This window comes from Panicum virgatum, chromosome 5N, assembly GCF_016808335.1.
Source record: "Panicum virgatum strain AP13 chromosome 5N, P.virgatum_v5, whole genome shotgun sequence".
Taxonomy (NCBI): domain Eukaryota; kingdom Viridiplantae; phylum Streptophyta; class Magnoliopsida; order Poales; family Poaceae; genus Panicum; species Panicum virgatum.
The window spans coordinates 62,235,593-62,252,764 of NC_053149.1; the positions used below are offsets into that span (position 1 = coordinate 62,235,593).

The 17,172-nt window shown below is 51.9% G+C and overlaps 2 protein-coding genes and 1 pseudogene across 2 annotated transcripts; 2 read left to right on the plus strand and 1 right to left on the minus strand.

The window, feature by feature from the left end:
- The first annotated feature begins 7,544 nt into the window (after window positions 1-7,544).
- LOC120675623 (laccase-3) lies at window positions 7,545-10,101 on the plus strand. The gene is made up of 5 exons (XM_039956825.1): window positions 7,545-7,739; window positions 7,892-8,043; window positions 8,169-8,413; window positions 8,529-8,657; window positions 8,808-10,101. The coding sequence occupies exons 1-5, from the start codon at window positions 7,641-7,643 to the stop codon at window positions 9,890-9,892; spliced, it is 1,710 nt and encodes a 569-aa protein (XP_039812759.1). The 5' UTR covers window positions 7,545-7,640; the 3' UTR covers window positions 9,893-10,101.
- Window positions 10,102-11,753: 1,652 nt separating this feature from the next.
- On the minus strand, window positions 11,754-13,021 carry LOC120676281 (PRA1 family protein B1-like). The gene has a single exon (XM_039957515.1). The coding sequence runs from the start codon at window positions 12,816-12,818 to the stop codon at window positions 12,150-12,152; it is 669 nt and encodes a 222-aa protein (XP_039813449.1). The 5' UTR covers window positions 12,819-13,021; the 3' UTR covers window positions 11,754-12,149.
- Window positions 13,022-13,649: 628 nt separating this feature from the next.
- Window positions 13,650-15,816, plus strand: LOC120676776 (annotated as a pseudogene).
- Window positions 15,817-17,172: the final 1,356 nt, after the last annotated feature.

Here is a 17,172-nt window from a genome sequence, read left to right on the forward strand (position 1 = left end):
AACGAAAATCGACCGCTGAACTCGGTTCGACGGGAGAACAATAAAATAATCGTCAACAACGCAGGCCCTATTTGGTTTCCTATCATACATATCGCACACGATTCCCGAGAAAAAAATCTTATATGTATGGAATACTAAACGAAATTTATTTGTAAAACATTTTCACGGATGGGTGTAACTTTTCACGACGAATCTAATGACAGTAATTAATCGATGATTGTCTACAGTGATGCTGCAGTAACCATCCTATAATCACGCGATTAAATGCCTCATTAGGTTCGTCTCGCGAAGCAGCACAGAGTTGTGAAATTAATTTTGTAAATTATTTTTATTTAGTATTCCTAATTATTGATCAAAATTTTTATAATACTTTTAGGGCGTGTTTGGTTCGCTGCCTAAGGCGCCACAGCCTAACCTTAGGCGCGCCATAGCATCGGAGGCATGTGTTTGGTGAACAACTAAAGTTAGACGGCCACATTTTCTTAGGCGCGGTTCTATCAACACGCCACACAATTTTCACGCCGCACCTGCGGCGGTCGATTTGAGCGCCGCACCCCGATGGCACGCCACACACTCCCCGTTTTCCTCCAGCCACCACCACTCCTTCCCTTCCCGTCGCCTGTGACCTCCATTACCGGAGCTTCCACCTCCCACCTCCGCTCTGAACGACGTTTTCGACTGCCGATTGAAGGTACGCGTCTCCCCTTCTCCTCGCGCATAGAGCACGCAAGCGCCGCTGCACCGTGGGAGCAGGTGCTGCCATGGGAGCACCAGCCGTCAACTTGCAGATCTGTGGGCGGCCATGGCAGCACCTGCTGCAAAAGCTCAAGATCCGTTCGCGATAGGGCCTAGCTGCTATGGATTTGGTGGCCGCCGTGTCCCTGGTCGGCGCCGTCTGCATGGCTTGCTCGATGTGTGTCCGTCCATGCCTTGTCCTGTGGATCTGCCTTATTCTTCCCCATGCGGCTAGCTGCATGCGTGTGTGCACAGGCGGCCATGTTCTACGCGGCCAGGAGCTTGCTAATGCCGTGGATCTTGGTCAAGATTCATTTGTCTATTTCTGTACCTAACATTCTTTTTTCTTTCTTGCATGCAGAAACGAACATCGCTAGGGGCTGCTCCAAGGTATATCAATATTTTGGCATCCTAAATACTTTACAATCTACTGATTCAAGTTGTGTTTTGTGTGTATTTTAATTAGTTTACAATCTGTATAGATGGGTGCAAAAAAGCTATATCTTGAGTATTGCTATTATTACGATCATTACTTGCGAAGAAGAAGATTGCTTGTTTGCATTGCCATCTGTGTTTGTATGTTGTGGTACAAGCTGCAAGAAAATAGATTGGCCAAGAGGCATATCAAATACGGTTCTATGTTACAAAGAGATCTAGAAAGGGAAAGGCGCCTGAATCGTTTGTATAATGGGACTGAAGCCAACTGTATTAGCGAGCTGCGTATGCGTAAATTTGTTTTCCATAGGTTATGTTGTCATTTAAGGTCCCGTGGATTGCTAGAGGACACTATCAACGTCTCCATTGAAGAGCAGGTTGCTATGTTCTTGAAATTTGTTGGCCATAGATGGACAAATAGATCAGTTGGCTTTGAATTCTTGCGGTCCGGGGAGACGGTTAGTAGGTATTTTAATTCTGTTTTAGATGCTCTATGCATCTTGTCCCGCGACATCATTACCATGAGAACCACCTAGGTGATGATTCTGACACTTTACCTTCTCCTATAAGTGGTAAACCTAGCTTTGCATCCCAAGTTGCTGAGAATAGCTCATCCGGCTCTGGAATGAAGCGTCTAAGAGGTGAGGGTAAACATGCTAAGAGAGATGTGAGACCAAAGAGCCGTATGTCAAAAATAGGAGATACAATTGCAACTACTTTAGTGACCCTTCAACACGAAATCAAGAAGCCAGCGCCACCTCCACCTGCTATGCCTAATTCTGATGGTATATTGTGGAGAAGACTTGAAAACATGACACTAACTACCGATCAAAAGTTGATGGTAGGAACCTTTCTAGCACATAAAGATCAAAAGGGTATGCGTGGTTTTCTATCTCGTTCAGCTGAGGTGACATTTCAATCATGGGTATTCAAATTTCTTAGTGATGCGGGGCTGTGAATTCCCCTAGGTGGTTGGCCGCTTTTGTTTATGTGCCCAGGTGATATATGTTGCAATTGGTTAATTATTACTTGCATTGTTTGCACTTTGCTAAAGTGAGTTGTTTTGCATTGTAGACTCATCCAAGAACTTAACTGAAGATGGATGGTGTCAATGAAGGCTCATTCTTTTGCACTTCTTCTAGGCTGATATATGGTGGCTATGGAGATAGATGGTGTTGCTCACAGCAATTTGTTTAGCACTTAGATGATGCTTCACACTTTTGTTAATGCATACTTTGCTATAATATAACTAATGTGAACCAATTAAGGTTGTTATTGACATGATGTGGAGACATTATCAATTTGATATGGGCATATGGATATGTTATGTCCATTGATTGTGTTTATAACTATTGCGGTTCTGTTATTTGATATGTTCATCAATTTATTATGTTAATTTCTCTATTTTTATTTGTGTGGCTAGTTTTATGTGTGGTAGCAAAACAAACAGCTACCACACATTCTCATGTGTGCCTAACTTTAGGTGTGGTAGCAAAACAAACAGCTACCACACTTTTTTACAAGATGTCTAATGTTAGACGGAGTAATGAACCAAACACATACTTCAATTAAAACAGCTTAGGCGCGCCACATCTGTGGCAGCATGCTAACCTTAGACGTGGCGCCTTAGGTAGCAAACCAAACATGCCCTTACTACTTGAAACCGGCCGCAGATATGGCGGGATCCGTGACTAGCACAAGAAAGGACGGACGGACGCAGTGATTGATATATTTTTATTTTGCGTGGGTCCCAGTAGCCGATGTCAACACTGCATCTATCGAACTGAAGCACTATTCGACTTCTACGGTCTGAACAAGTCGAACCACCACTGGTGGTGCTCTGCGTCCACTACTAGCCACTGGCCACTACTAGTAGCACGCTAGAGAGTTGCCCAGTACTGCAGCTGTTTAGATGCCAAATTTTTACATCCAAAAACATCATATTAAATATTTGGATACATGCGTAGAGTACTAAATAAATTCTATTTATAAAACTTTTGCATGATAGGCTGTAAATCACGAGACGAATCTAATAAGTCTATTTAATCCATGATTTGCAACAGTGATGCTACAGTAACCATCCACTAATTATAAATTAATTAGACTCATTAGATTCGTCTCGCGATTTACAATCCATTTCCACAAAAAAGTTTTGCAAATAGACTTTATTTAGTAATCCGAAATAGTAAGATTCTGTTTTATAAAAAATTGGCCAAAAAAACTAAACAAGAACTAAAGTTCAGAACTTCTGATTTCTGAACAAGTAGAAGGATGATCTATTGATCTGCACTTGCTTTGTTTGGTTACTTCTAGAAATAGTAGAGCACGTAAGTCGAGAAAAAATCTTCCATACATGAAGTTCAGAATGAAGTCTATTTGCAAAACCTCTTCAGAATGGGTATAATTTTTCGTGACGAATCTAATGACGGTAATTAATTAATGATTGGCCTACAGTAACCATCCTCTAATCATGCGATCAAAGACCTCATTAGATTTATCAGAGTTACTTTTGTAAACTATTTTTATTTAATATAGTAATTAGCAGTCAAAGTATTGATTTTCTAGAATTTTAGGAAACCAAACGGGGCCCTTGTATGGAGAGAACATACACAGAATCTTCAACTCATTAACAAAAGCGAGTCTACATAAAAATTGCCCCTGATAAAAGTTTGATTGAATCTTTTCGAAAAAAAAAGTTTGATTGCAGCGTACTTTAAGCGAAAGGATCGTCTCGATCCCAAAGTCCACAGCAGATATCCTAAATCGCATTCGCAGAAACAGACGGCGAAAAGCATAAGCTCATCCAACCTTTGATTGAATCCAGAACACGATCTTGGCTGCTCTTGCCGGAGAAATAACAAAAAAAATGAACACATGTTACTTGTTACATGTAGCATACTAGCATGGGGCGTAGAGCCGACAGCGATTCCAGAAACGAAAATGGATGCCCAACCACCGGTGTTCAAATTCCGATCCGGGCGATAGGAACTTGGCGAGAGGGGATCGAGGCTGTCCACAATGGCAAGAGCAAGAGCAAATTTGTTCTTGCCTCGTTTCCCACGCCCTCTCTGTCTACAGTGCCAAACAGTGCATCTACAGTGCCAAACAGTAGATTTACTCCTCCATTTCCTCCTATCGCTGTGGACGGTCTAACCCCGGGAAGAGCCTCGCCAGACAGGTATTCTAACCCGGCTCAGGATGGGGGCGTGGGCCGCCGGAAGGGCACGGATTCGCCAGGTCGCCAGCCTACCTCATGGTTGGGTGGTCGTTAGTCCAGGACGGCGAATTGCAGAGCTGGAGAACACCGCTCTCCTAGGTTGGGTGGTCGTTAGTCCAGGACGGCGAATTGCAGAGCTGGAGAACACCGCTCTCCTATGTTAGTATTTTTGTTCAGAGTTCAGCGTCCCGTGTCCAATTGTCAGCTGCTGAGGCACAGGCAGGCATTGTTCCTTCTGTTCGATCATCATCGTACAAGTTCAGGAGAGGTGCGTTCAGATTCAGTTTCAGGGATTCAACCTTCAAACGATCAAGCCAGTGCGATGCAACTTCATCAGTGACCCATTTGGCCAAATTCGTAAACAGGGAAAACGTTCTCCGTATTTGTTTATGGGTAGTAGAAGTGACGGTCTATTTTCGTGACGACTGCTCTGCTGCAAGCGCACCCTTAGCTTCCAAGCACATCATAAACCATAAATCAAAACCAGAAACGTGGCATCTAAAATTTGGACCGAGCAGTCAGATTTGGTGCCATTGTTTCTAGGGAAAAGTCTATTTTTCAACCCTGAACAATTAGGATAGTCCGATTTTCAACCCGGAACTACAAAACCGGACATCCTACACCCTCAACTCTTCAAAACCGTGCAGATTACCCCCTCGAACCGAAACGACCCGGTTTTGGTCCACGTCATCCGGTTTTGTCCACGTCACCCATCCAACGTGGCACCTCTCCTCTCTCTTTCTCTCACAGACAGGTGGGCCATGCACCTACCGCGTCACCCGTTCGCATGCGCCTGCCGCTGCCTCGCCGCCGCCGCCCGCGTCCTCCCCTGCGCTCCCGCTCGCCCATGGAGCTCCGCGGCGGGCCTCGCGGGGCTGCACCGGGCCCGCGGAGCTGCGCGGCAGCCGGCCCGGCGAGGGCCAGGCACAGCGGCCTCCTTCCCCCTCCCCTGCGCCGCCTCCTTCCCCCTCCCCTGCGCCGCCTCCCTCCCGAGCTCCGGCGGTGGCCCCTCTGCTCCCCATCCTCCTCCGTGTGCGGGCGCGGGGCAGCGACCCTCTCCTGCTCCCTCGGCGGCGAGCGCGGACGGCGGAGCACGGCGCGGGCGGCGGGGGGGCCTCCTCCGCGCCTCTGCGGGCGAGCTCCCCGGCGAGCTTCGAATCGGCGGCGGGCCTCCTCCCCGGCGAGCTTCCAATCGGCGGCGGGCCTCCTCCTCCCCGGCGAGCTTCGAATCGGCGGTGGGCCCGCCCTCGCCCCGCCGCTCCTCCGCCTCGCGCGCAACGAGGGAGCAGGGAGGAGCGTCCGCGTCACTCCGCCCGCCCTCCCTCTCCCCGCCCGCGACGCTCCGCCCGCGCACGAGCCGAGCTCCTCCGCCGCGAGCCGAGCTCGAGCTCGCGCCGCTCCGGTGGCCCGTTGTGACGGCAGCTCGCCTGCGCCAGCTGACCGCCCGCGCCGGCCGTGCACCGCGGCGCCCCGTCCGCCTGCCCGCCGCGCCGCGCCGCAGGGATGGGGAGAGAGGAGCGGGGAGGACGCTCCGCCGTCCCGTCCGCCTGCCCGCCCGCGCCACCGCCGTCTCACCCGCCCTCGCCCCGCCGCTCCTCCACCTCGCGCGCGCGGAGGGAAGCAGGGGAGGGGCGCTCGCCGACGGAGGCGAAGCAGGGGAGGGGCGCCGCGCCACGCCCCCGACCCCGCCCGATGCGCCGCCGCGGCCCCCGGCGGCCACGGGCGCGAGGGCGGGCGTGGCGAGCTCGACCACGGCGCGCGGGTACGGGCGCAGGGACGGCCGCCGGGAGGAGGCCGGGCCGCTCGCCGGCGGAGGAGAAGCAGGGAGGAGAGAGAGAAAGAGACGTGGGGAGAGAGAGTGGCCAGGCTGGCAACCACGTCACAAAACCACTGCCACGTCATAGCAATACCGGTCTGGTTTTAGCTCGAGGGGGTATTTTGCACGGTTTAGTTAGTTCAAGGGTGTGGGATGTCCGGTTTCGTAGTTCAGGGTCCAAAATCGGACGATCATGATAGTTCAAGGTCCAAAAACTGACTTTTCCCTTGTTTCTATCACAAGACTGTTTCCGAAGATTTGTTGGAACAAATATTGACACTTGCTGCAATATTGGCTACCAAATCCACCTCCTCGCTTCCAAAGTCCTTACAAATTAAAATGACTTCTTAAACAGAGCCCACCAAAAGTCGACGCACCAGATTTTTGCTGGCCAACGATCCATGCATAGGGCAGAAACCAGTACTAGAAAAACGTCACGGTTGACTCCTAATCATTGGGCGCGTCTCGAAACCCAAGTTGCTTTGCCCACAAGTTTCAGCAAAACTGCCATGCTTTTCGCCGTAGGCGTAGCTCGCCTAGCCAGCATATGATAGCGGCAGAATAACTAAAAATCGACCACGAGGGAGATGGTCAACAGAAAACTCCTCGCCTCTATCTCTATGCCGTTCGAAACCGAAGATGCGTAACAGGATGCCCAAGAGCAAGTCACATCCCAAGTACTGGAACGCAGCAGTAGTAGATCACTGATCACAGCTGGAACTAAACTACCTTACCTAATAATTTGCGTGAAATGGTTTGCTTCTTGGGGATTTTAGTTTTTTTCTTCTCCTGAACCTAACTGTTCCATGGACGACGTAAATACTGGTGCTTTTTACAGAGGGGTTAAAGAACACTCGAATGGATCGAAGGAGAAAGCCGTCTGGACTCTGAAGCCGACGCAGATGAAATAACAGAACGACTTGACAGTTGCAGAAAGCTCGGCGTAGACAGGCACTGCTCTGGCAGAAGCGTGCGGGAGAAGAAGAAGATCGAGCTGCCTCTCGTGTCCTGTGGAGTCGTCGCGCTCGCCAAAGGGGGCAGGCCAGTGGGTGCACCAAACCATCTGCACAGTTGAATGATCGCTCACGCGCGGCGGGCGACGGCACGAGATCGGCTTGGGGCTTCAGGCGCCTGCAGATTGCGACGCGATGATGCGTGGATGGCTGCAGGCAACATTTCCCCCATGCTGGGATTTTCAAAAGTTCGAAACCTAATCGACCAACCACCGAAATGAAAGCGGGAAAAGGAACGGGACGACACGCGCATGGAGCCGGCCGGCCTGCACGCGGCGACAAGCGCTATATATACCGTGCGCGCTCGGTGGCGAACCCTCTCATTCCCAGCTCGGAAGCCTTCAGCCGAAAGCCACCGGCCGAGCGGCTCGATCTCGGGTTCCAGCTAGCGCTGCGCGAACGCCGAAGCACAGCGACGCTCGCCATGGCGTCGTCGTCTCCGTCGTCCCGGCTGCTCTTCTTCCTCTCGTGCCTCGCGCTCGCGCTGCTCGCCGGCGCCGAAGTGCACCACCATGAGTTCGTTGTACGCGATCTGCTCGTTGTCTCTGCCACGGCATCGATATGATGCATGGCGCGCCTGTTGTGTTTTAGTGTGCATTATCAGAAGCATCTGATCGTCTGATGATGCGTGTTTGCTTGCTTGCTTGCTTGGGGTTTGTGGTCGTCGTCGTCAAGGTCCAAGAGACGCCGGTGAAGAGGCTGTGCAACACGCACAACATCATCACGGTGAACGGGCAGTTCCCGGGGCCGACGCTGGAGGTCAGGGAGGGCGACACGCTCGTCGTCAACGTCGTCAACCGGGCGCAGTACAACGTCACCATCCACTGGTACGCATACACCCTGCTTGGATCGCCTTGCTGCGTCTCCATATCATGCTATGCTTTCGGGGTGATCGTCTCGACCATTGGTGGATCATCGATGCGCTCATGCTCTCTCTCGGGTCGTTGTGCAGGCACGGCATCCGGCAGATCAGGACGGGGTGGGCGGACGGGCCGGAGTTCGTGACGCAGTGCCCCATCAGGCCCGGCGGCAGCTACAAGTACCGGTTCACCATCCAGGGGCAGGAGGGCACGCTGTGGTGGCACGCGCACAGCTCCTGGCTCAGGGCCACCGTCTACGGCGCGCTCATCATCCGCCCCAGGGAGAACAAGGCCTACCCCTTCGGCAAGCCCTCGCGTGAAGTCCCCGTCATCCTCGGTCTGCCACACCCTCCTCCTCGCATCACATCTAATCTGACAAATGAAAATTAGTATATATGTTAAGTAGTGATGACAACTACTGATCGAAACTCTTGACGGTGATGGATGGACAGGCGAGTGGTGGAACGCGAACCCGATCGATGTCATCCGGGAGGCGCAGAGGACGGGCGGCGGACCCAACGTCTCCGACGCGTTCACCATCAACGGCCAGCCCGGTGACTTCTACAACTGCTCCCAGGAAGGTAGGGTACTACCTGATCGATCTCTCGACCACTTGCTCTCATCTCTTTGCTTGGGTGCATCACACGCAAACCCCTGGCACGAAACATGACACACGCTCAAACTCCATGCGTCTTAATTTGATCTGATGATCGGCATCATGCACGCTGCAGAGACCACCGCCATTCCGGTGAAGCCCGGAGAGACGGCGCTTCTGCGGTTCATCAACGCCGCGCTCAACCACGAGCTCTTCGTCAGCATCGCGCAGCACAAGATGACGGTGGTCGCCGCCGACGCGTCCTACACCAAGCCCTTCACCACCTCGGTGCTCATGATCGCGCCGGGCCAGACCACCGACGTCCTCGTCACCATGGACCAGGCGCCCACCCGGTACTACGTCGCCGCGCGCGCCTACGTCTCCGGCCAGAACGTGGCCTTCGACAACACCACCACCACCGCCGTCATCGAGTACGACTGCGGCTGCGCCTCCGACTTCGGCCCCAAGATCCAGCCGGCGTTCCCGGCCCTCCCGGCCTTCAACGACACCGCCGCCGCCGCCGCCTTCGCCGCGGGGATCAAGAGCCCCGGCAAGGTCAAGGTCCACGAGGACGTCGACGAGTACCTCTTCTTCACCGTCGGCCTCGGCCTCTTCAACTGCGAGCCCGGCCAGCTCTGCGCCGGGCCCAACAACAACACCCGCTTCACGGCCAGCATGAACAACGTCTCCTTCGTCTTCCCGCAGCACGACTCGCTCCTCCACGCGCACTACTACAAGATCCCCGGCGTCTTCACCACCGACTTCCCGGCCTACCCGCCGGTGCAGTTCGACTACACGGCCAAGAACGTGAGCCGGGCCCTGTGGCAGCCGGTCCCGGGGACCAAGCTGTACCCGCTCAGGTTCGGCTCCGTCGTGCAGCTCGTCCTGCAGGACACCAGCATCGTCACGCCGGAGAACCACCCCATCCACATCCACGGCTACGATTTCTTCATCCTCGCCGAGGGGTGCGGCAACTTCGACCCCAAGAAGGACGTCGAGAAGTTCAACTACGTCGACCCGCCGCAGCGGAACACCGTGGCCGTGCCGGTGAACGGCTGGGCGGTCATCCAGTTCGTCGCCGACAACCCGGGGGTGTGGCTCATGCACTGCCATCTCGACGTGCACATCACCTGGGGCCTGGCCATGGCGTTCCTGGTGGAGGATGGGTATGGCAAACTGCAGTCCCTGGAGCCGCCCCCAATTGACCTTCCGATGTGCTAATGACCAGGAGAAGATACCGTTACCTTGTTGAGGAATTGGAAGGCTGTTCACGTTGTATGTTAATTGTTACTTTTTTGGGGTCATTTGTGATCTTCAATTCTAGGGGAGATGATTTTCCAGCTTGTTTTGAACTTTTCCCCTGTAAATCTGTGTAAGTATCGATGACATTCTGCATATTGTTCGGGAATAAAATTCTTTCTTTGCACCAATGTGAAGCAGCAACCAGTGGAGATAAACAGCAAATTTAAGTACTGTTCTCGAAGGGGGAAAAATCAACTCTGGCAACAAGGTATAAGAAAGTTCATAACTCTGAATAATAATTTTAGATGGAGGGATGGCAACTAATGTAACCCATGTGTTAGCAAAAAAAAAAAAAAACTGACACCTCAAAAACCAGATGACTGTAGAGCACAGAGCTCCAACATCCAGGTGTTGTTCAAACTACCGACATACTCCCTCCGTCCCAAATTATTAGTCATTTTGGCTTTTCTATATACATCAATTTTGCTATGCACCTAGATATATCTAGGTGCATAGCAAAATTGATGTATCTAGAAAAGTCAAAACGACTAATAATTTGGGATGGATGGAGTATACAAATATAAGATTCAACTGCAACTCGTGGGAATGATCGAGTGAGCTCCAGATGTTAGCATACAAGCCTCAATTGCAATTTCACCACCTGTACTGGTTCAGTAGCAGTGTAGCACTGACCCCCAACTGAAAACGATCTTCAGAGTCAAGCGGCCCAGCCACCAACTTTCTTTACCCACGAATTATACATCACCCCTGAGGCCTTGATTCAATCAGACCATGCAGTCCAATAGTCCATACCGATGACTACTTCCAAACTGCAAATTCTTTGAAAATGCAAGAAACAAGACCAAAATGCTATCTCTTCCCTGAATCACACTATAGGTACTTAGGCAGGCAATCAAACAGTATACTCCATGATCCAATCCAACATAAGCAATGGTGTAAAAAACTATTCTCAATTCTCATTGGGCATTTTTTATATAGCCAGGTCAATCACCGCTGAAATCCTACAGCATTTGATTCAGCATCAATATCTAATTGTGTACAACAAGCAATCTTAAACATGAGTAACTTTGAGATTTGCATATACAGAACTTATGGTCATGGGTAATTTAAACACATATGAATCATGTAACCACCTTCAAAGGTTGACTTATAATGATCGGGCAGTCTATTATGATGTAACACTAATGCAGTATATTTATGCAGCACTCTGCACTCAAGAGGATTCATCCATAGCCACAAGGATGCTGGCATGCTGCAAAACCACCTCAACATCATTTGGAAGAAAAATTACAGACATCATACCAGTTCAATATACATAGATAGATTGACATGTTTGAAAGCAAGATTTTTTAACAAACAAAAACAATGCTAAATGTGGTGTTTGAGTAGATCAAACAATTTTATTATGAAGAACATGATAATTGCAGCTAAGCAAACTTTTGCAATGTTGTTTTTTCCATAGTTATCTACAAGTATCGCTCTTTAAGTTCCGGGCAGCATACATGTACCTCGATGGCTTTAGGATTACAGGTACACATCTTAGTCAACGCTTTATGCTAACTTATATTTAGCTGGATGACTACCTTTGCCACAATTGTGTCTCACCTTCATATCCTTCAATTCCTGCAACTTTGGCTCAGTTGTGAAGAGTGACAAGCCTAACAAATAAACAAACAGGATTTGATTTATCTGAGCTCTCAGCTAATATAACCTAGCAATGTCATATGATTTTTTTTTGAAACGAAAGCAATGTCATATGATTAACCACAGTACAATATAGCTCATAATACAAAACTGCAAATATTGCCATAGCATCAAATACCCAGCACAGCCCGAATGGCCGAAGCATTCAGAGCTGACAATAGATTTTGCACAAGAGGATCAAACGTTGCAAAGAGACCAGAAAGTAAATGGAGATCCCAAAAAAAAAAAGAATGCCATGATGTCCAAAAAAAAGTCAAAGAGCACCAGAGATACATGTTAGCAATTTGATAATGCTCACTGTCACCATATCTGGTGAAATGTAAAAGAAGTACAGCTCTAGCAGATCTTTGCACAATTGGAGACACAAATTAACTAAAATCAGATCCGAATATCCATAGCTACTCATAGTTAAGTACCATAGGAACGACAAGCTCTCCGCTGCATGTACGGGGCCAGATCTCTCCCGATTTTCAGACTTTGACTTGACTGGACTTTACCGGTCGAGGACGCGTCAAACCCCAGATCCGGGCGACGCGAGGAAGGATAGCAGCCTGGTGGTGGTGTTGCCACTGGACGCAGCGCTGGGATCATCAAGGAAGAGGTCCTCTGGCATGCGGCAGGCGCCGTGCGCGGCGACGATGGCGCCCCCGACGAGCAGCCCGGAGATGATGAGCGAAGCGACGGAGGTGAGGAAGAAGGCGAGCACGGACGCGACGACGAGGCCGAGCAGCGTCTCGCGGTCGGTGAAGGTGCGGCCGAAGAGCACGACGGGCTGGTCGGAGGGGCGGAAGGCGTAGAGGAAGCACCAGGCGGCGAGGACGCCGAGGAGGGCGAGGAGGGAGAAGGGGTGCGCCAGGAGCGAGGCCGCGAGCGAGAAGGCGACGACGGCGGCGTAGTTGACGCGGAAGTAGCCGAGGTTGCGGCGCAGCCGCGAGGTGGCCTCGGAGAGCGAGTCCGGGCGGGAGAAGGCCGAGCGGTCCAGCAGCTCCGTCCACGGCCGCCGGTCCGCGAGCGAGCGCCGCGCCGTGTCGGCCAGCCGGCCCACGAAGAGGCGGAAGGCCGGCGCGGCGAGCGGCGCGTCGGAGAGGACCGTGCCGGAGGACGGCGCGGAGCCGCCGCCGCCGCCGGCCGCCGGGTTAGTCACGGGGAGCAAAGGCGGCGGCGCGGCGGCGGAAGCCATTGCGTCTGCTTCTGTTTTGGGGAGCGCAGCGGAATCGATTTGGGATTGGCGGTTGGGTCGATCTCGATTTGGAGGGGGATCCTTTTAAGCTTCAACAGACAGATTGGTGGTTCCATGCCCATCACCACTATGCAAAGGCAGTGGGTGCGGGACGAACTCACGGCCCACATGTCATAATCTTCGCTCGTCTGTCGCAGCGCATGCTTGGACGTTGGAACATGGCATCGCCACCAACGCACGATACACGTCAAATCTCGTATTGGGTGCGTTTGGATCCGCTAAAATTATCCGTGGCTTTATACCAAACTTCGCGCGGGGCCAATGTTGGACCATAGGCCTTCTTGGCAGCCCATTTTCTGCCATTGTGTGTGCGCGCGCGCGAATTCCTGTCCGGGCCGAATATGTGCATCCAACATGTGTTGGGCCTACCAAAAAAATGTTGGGCCTGCATAAAATGAAGTCGGAAATGGTCACCAACAAAAAAATCGCTAACCGGCGTAACAACAGCGGCATCCTTTCGCTGTCTGATACACCACCTCGGCTTCACCCTCACCGGCTCACCGCACCCTCCCCCCTCCCCACCGCAGATTCTCAAACCTTAGCACAAAATCTCACGCAGATCGACGGGAGGGGAGAAGCGTCTGCCTTTCAGCTTTCAACTTCTTCATGTATTAATTGAAAGAATAGTCAAAAGAGTACAACTTCCACGAAATGACACTTCGTGGTTGTGTTGTTGGATGTTGCTATCCTGACGTAAGCTCGTTGTGACTTGTTACCCACTGACCCTCCAACGACACAAATACAAGTAATGCTACGGTTTTGTCCGACCTATTACGCTGTACAGAAATGGTGGCCCGTTGTGATCTCAACTCATTTTCATGGGGATCAAAAATATATACCTAGGTTTGGTACTTGGAGGACAAAAAAGTTCTGCACATCAGTTTCAGAATTCGTCTTATCTGCGAGGTATGTTTTGCGCTCTCAATTTGGTTCGAACTATGCAATGTTTGAACTAGTCCATTTTGCCAGCTGAAGATGATTCCACCCTCTTCGATGGCTTCTACCGAGGACTATGGAGGTTCACATATTGAAAGTTACAGATCTGTGTAGAGTCAAGGAGTGGCTGCTTGTAGTTGTAGCATTGGCCAAAGGCATGGAGGATACTCTGCAAACACTTGACGACCTGATCTCCCACTTCCTGAGCTTAGATCGCCCCCTCTGGTCCAATTCTAACGATGCTGATGCCTTTTTAGAAGCTGTCGATGAGCTAACTTCCACCATCCATGGCCTTGAGAACACCTCGGAGGACCACGCGCTCCTTGAGAGCTTTGACCTCCTTCTGGAACGTTGTTCCATGAGGCTTAAAGATGAGTTCCAGCGCCTGATTGCTACGTCTGGCTTTGATGACAACCATGGTGACCACAATATCAAGAAAACCCAGGATGAAGATGACAGCCACACCTTCGTAGCACTTCCGATTAGAGACTTTGGTATCTTTGTTGATGCCTTACCAGAGGGTGTAGCCACTCAGGCAAATAGAATTGCAAGAAGGATGATTGCTGCTGGTTTTGGTGATATTTGTGCGGAGACCTATGCTTCTGCACGCCGCAACTTCATTGATGAGAGCATTGCTGCTCGCCTTGGTGTTGATGCTCACATGCAAGAAAGGTTCAAGTCAGCATCACGGGAGGAGCTCGAGACTCAGATCATGCGCTGGATCCCTGCAATCCGTGTTGTGTTCCACATCTTAATCCCCAGTGAGCGCCATCTGTGCAATCGCATTTTTGATGGATTTACATCTTACAGTGACCTTGCCTTCGCCACTGCATGCATACCATTTCTTCAACTCTTGTCATTTGCCAATTTTATTGCTGCTGCTGGACAGAACCCGGAGAGCTTCTTTCGCATCGTTGACATGTATGATGCCTTAACTGATATCCTTCCTGTCGTTGATGAAGCCTTTCATCATGAGATAACTGCTCTTCGTGAATGCCTTGGATTGTCAGTTAAGGGCATATTTGTGGCTCTAGAAAAACTGATACGACGTGATTCAAGTGAGTCTGCACCAAGAGATGGTGGAGTACATCCCATAACAAGGTATGTAATGAACTACCTTATGGCAGCATGTGCATCTCGCCATACTTTGGAAGAAGCGATGCAATTGGAGTTTGGTTGTAATGAAACAAGTCTCATCAACCCTGACCGGCCAACATCATCACTGGCTGTCTGCTTTGGTTGGATTGTGGATGTGCTCATAGAGAATCTTGAGTCAAAATCCAGGATTTATGGTCATGTTCCTCTCGGCTGTGTCTTCCTGATTAACAATGGGACCTATATAATCAAGAAAGTCAACGGTTGTGAGCTTAAGGTCTTGCTCGGTGAGGATTGGACGAGGGCAATATCTGCAAAGGTTCACCAATGGGTGTCGGAATACCGCCGGGCTACCTGGGGGAGGGCCATCGTGATACTTGAGAGGGATATAAGGTCTGGCAGCAGTTCCAGTATTGTGGTAGAGAAGCTGAACCACTTCCATAACTTTGTGAAAGCAGTTTGCCAGGTGCAGTCACGGTGGGTACTAGTGGAGAAGCAGCAAGCAATGGATTTGAGCACTATGGTGGAGGATCTGGTTATTCCAGCCTACAGGGATGCTATTGAGATGTTAAAGGCAAGAGGCTGTAGGGGCTTCATATGTTCGACCTGAGGATGTGAAGTTGCAGATTCAGCAGTTGTTCAAAGCAATGGCCAAGTTTTGAGTGGCTCTTCTGGCTGCCGCATGCTGATTAGTGTTTAATTTCTCAGAAGAGTAATGTAAGTTGTGTTTTTATGTCTCAGTCGCCTCTATTACTTTCATGTGAACTCCTGTAGCAACTGGGTCTGCTATTCTAGAACAGTCCTATTGTCAGTTAACTGTAGATCAGTTCAGTTTGCTACTTAACTTGAACTATATGTGATCAACGTATACAGTGATTAATATGAGCATGTTTTAGCCTGTATGTTATTCTTAACTACTTGTATTATAACCTTTTCATGCTGAACTGACAGAGCGTTACTAATTGGAATCAATGAATGATATCTTGGTCGCGCCTTTCAAGCAACTCGTAGCTGAACAAACAATTTTTCTGTTTTACCATGTAAAATTATGAGTAAAATGCACTGTGGGTCTTTAAACTAGTTCTCCTATTCTGTTTAGGTCCATGAACTTTGAAAATGCATTTCTAGGTCCAGGATCTATTTAAGTGAGCCATTTGAGGTCCAAAACGCCATTGACCGCTCTGACCATCTACGTGGACTGCCAGGCTGGCTCTGACGTGGACCATCCTAATAGGATGTCGGGTGGACCGTCAACTTCTGTTACTATCACCGTTAGAGGATCCCGAGTGGCCCACACGTCAGTCTCACTTCCTTTCTCCTCCTCTCTCTCTCCGTCCATGGCGATCAGCAGAGGTCCACGACGAGCTCCTGCAGCAGCGCGTCGAGCACGGCGGTGGCGATTAGCAGAGGTCCACGACGAGCTCCAGCAGCAGCGCTCGCTCCGGCCCGCCATGGCCGCGAGTCCACGACGACGCTCCGCACGCCCGCCCGCCGCCGCGCCCTCTGCTCTGCCATGGCCTCGCGCGACCTCCACGCGGGGCATGTCGGGGCGCCGCTGTAGCTCCCTCCCCGGCGAGGGAGGAGGGAGGAGGACGGGCGCGCCGGCGTGGATCTGCGCGAGGAGCCTTCCGCCGCCGCGAGAAGTGCCGCGCCCGCGTGGATCCGCGGGAGGAGGGAGGACGACTGCCAGGAGCCTTCCGCCGCCGTGAGGCCCGTCGCCGCCGGGGGGGCCCGCCGCCCCGGTCCGCGCCGCCGCGAGGCCCGCCGCCGGCGGTCCGCGCTCAGGCGGATTGGATCCCCGCCGCGACGTGGTGCGCAGCTCCTCCTTCTTCCTGGCTCTGCTGCCTGCGGCTGCTCCCCATCACCTCCTCCGCTTCTTCCTCCCCGAGCCTTTGCGCCGCGCCGCCGGTGGCCTGCGAGCACCGCCGCCGCTGGCCTGTGTGCCGCCGCCGGAGCGAATGGCACGAGGAGGCCGGCGGAGAGGGCGAGCTCGCACCGAGCAGAGCAGAGCTTGGCGAGCTCGCGGGGCCCCTGCACCTCCGCGGCAGCTCCGGCCCGCCGGGGCCACCGGCGAGCAACAGCGGCGAGTCAGGGAGGAGGAGGCAGTCGAGCGGCTTTGGCATGGCCGGCGGGGAGGGCCGCACGCGGGGGACTGGAGCCGAGCCGGGCCGCGCGCCCCCACGGCCGAGGCGGAGCTCGAGCAGGCCCCGGCCGCCGGCCCGCCGCGCGCGCCCTTGCTCCTCCCCCCGCCCCCTTCTCCCGC